General features: G+C 63.9%; 1 protein-coding gene across 2 annotated transcripts in view; it reads right to left on the bottom strand.

Moving 5' to 3' along the window:
• Positions 1-1,084, bottom strand: part of Srcin1 (SRC kinase signaling inhibitor 1) — a 66,880-nt gene extending 65,796 nt beyond the window's left edge. For both annotated transcript variants that reach the window (XM_026789833.1, XM_026789836.1), the window contains exon 1: positions 892-1,084. In XM_026789833.1, the coding sequence (XP_026645634.1) occupies positions 892-916 (25 nt within the window). In that variant the 5' untranslated portion in view covers positions 917-1,084. The remainder of the gene's footprint in view (positions 1-891) is intronic.
• Between the last annotated feature and the right edge of the window lie 302 nt (positions 1,085-1,386).

Genomic DNA, 1,386 nt, shown 5'->3' with positions numbered 1-1,386 from the left:
CCAGCTTGGGAGGGCGCCGGCGGCCGGGCGTGTGGGTGCGCGCGCGCGCGGGCGTGTCACCGAGTGTGCGAGAGCGAGTGTGTGTGTCTCTGTGTGTGTGCGCGCCAGTGCGCGCGTGCGGCCGGCGCGGGTGTGTCACTGCGGGCGGGAGCGCGCGCGACGCGGGCACGCGCGTGTGGCCGGATGGTACAAAGGGCCGCCGGGGGTGGCGGGGAGCGGGGGAGGGGAAGGGGCGCAGCGCTTCCTCGCGCCCTCCAGCAGCACACCGGCATCCCGCAGCACACGGCCCGGACTGGGATGCGGGGCGCGCTCATGCTCCGCCCCCCACTCCACCTGCTATCCCCCCACCCAAAGCGGTCCTCCAGCCGCTAGAAACAAATGACCCCGGAGTGGCCTCGAAAGAGGCATCTGGGGAGGTGACTCCTTGGGTCTCCAAGCACGCCTTGGGACAGAAAAGCACTCCTGGCGCGGCGAAGCAGGACGAGAGGATGGGGAAAGGACAAGAGAAGGGGGACCACTCTTCAGCCAAGGTGACCTCGGAACGCCACAGTCTCTCTACACCTGGAGGGCCCCAGGGTGCCTCTCCTGGGTCGCGCCCCCACACCCCTGCCCCTCCCCCTTTCTCAGCCACCACTCGGCCTGGGACCCAGCTCTCCGGCGCCCCCTGCTGGACAACCTCCTAGCCCCTACTTCGGTTTCCCGCCCCTACCTCAGGCCCGAGCAGGTACTGCACGCGACTGAGGACACATTGATCCCCTCTGAAGTGGACCCAAAGTAGGACGCTCCAGACAGTCTTCTCACGCCTCTTCTAGCGACACCTTTGCCACCTCCAGGGCAGTCTGCAAATTGCCATCTCGGTACTCCCACCCTGGTTCACCTTACGGGGCCTACCTGGTGATTCCGCAGACTTCTCCATCTCCAACTTGGACCCAGACACGGGTTGACCTTTTGTGCTCAGGTTTCTCCCTCCTTCCTTCCCTCAGGTTCGGCGGCCAGTTCCTCCTCTCAGAATCCTCGCTTCGAGAGGGGCAGGTGGGCTGAGCCCTCTGTCCTTTTTATTTACTCCTGGCATTCCCAAAAGCAGTTCAAATGGTCAAGAAAAGGCCACCTAGTGCCCACATCTCTTCCCTGAAGTCCACCCGGCAGAATGGCTGGCAGACAGAGCCCAGGAGAAGAGACCCCACCCCAAGTGGCCCAGATGTCAAACCGGTTTCCCCACTTTGTGATCTACCCAGTCCCAGCCTTAATCTGGGCTCTCCTGCTTTTCTGCCCGCCCCCAGGCCTGCCTCTGAGCCAGCCACGTGCCCAGCTAGGGGCAAGGTCCCAAATGCCCCTTACAAATCAATTCCAGTTCCACTAACTTAGGTGGCAGGACACGGCAGTGGG

Source organism: Microtus ochrogaster, unplaced genomic scaffold, assembly GCF_000317375.1.
Source record: "Microtus ochrogaster isolate Prairie Vole_2 unplaced genomic scaffold, MicOch1.0 UNK31, whole genome shotgun sequence".
Classification (NCBI taxonomy): Eukaryota; Metazoa; Chordata; class Mammalia; order Rodentia; family Cricetidae; genus Microtus; species Microtus ochrogaster.
This window is presented reverse-complemented; position numbering and strand designations above follow the sequence as displayed.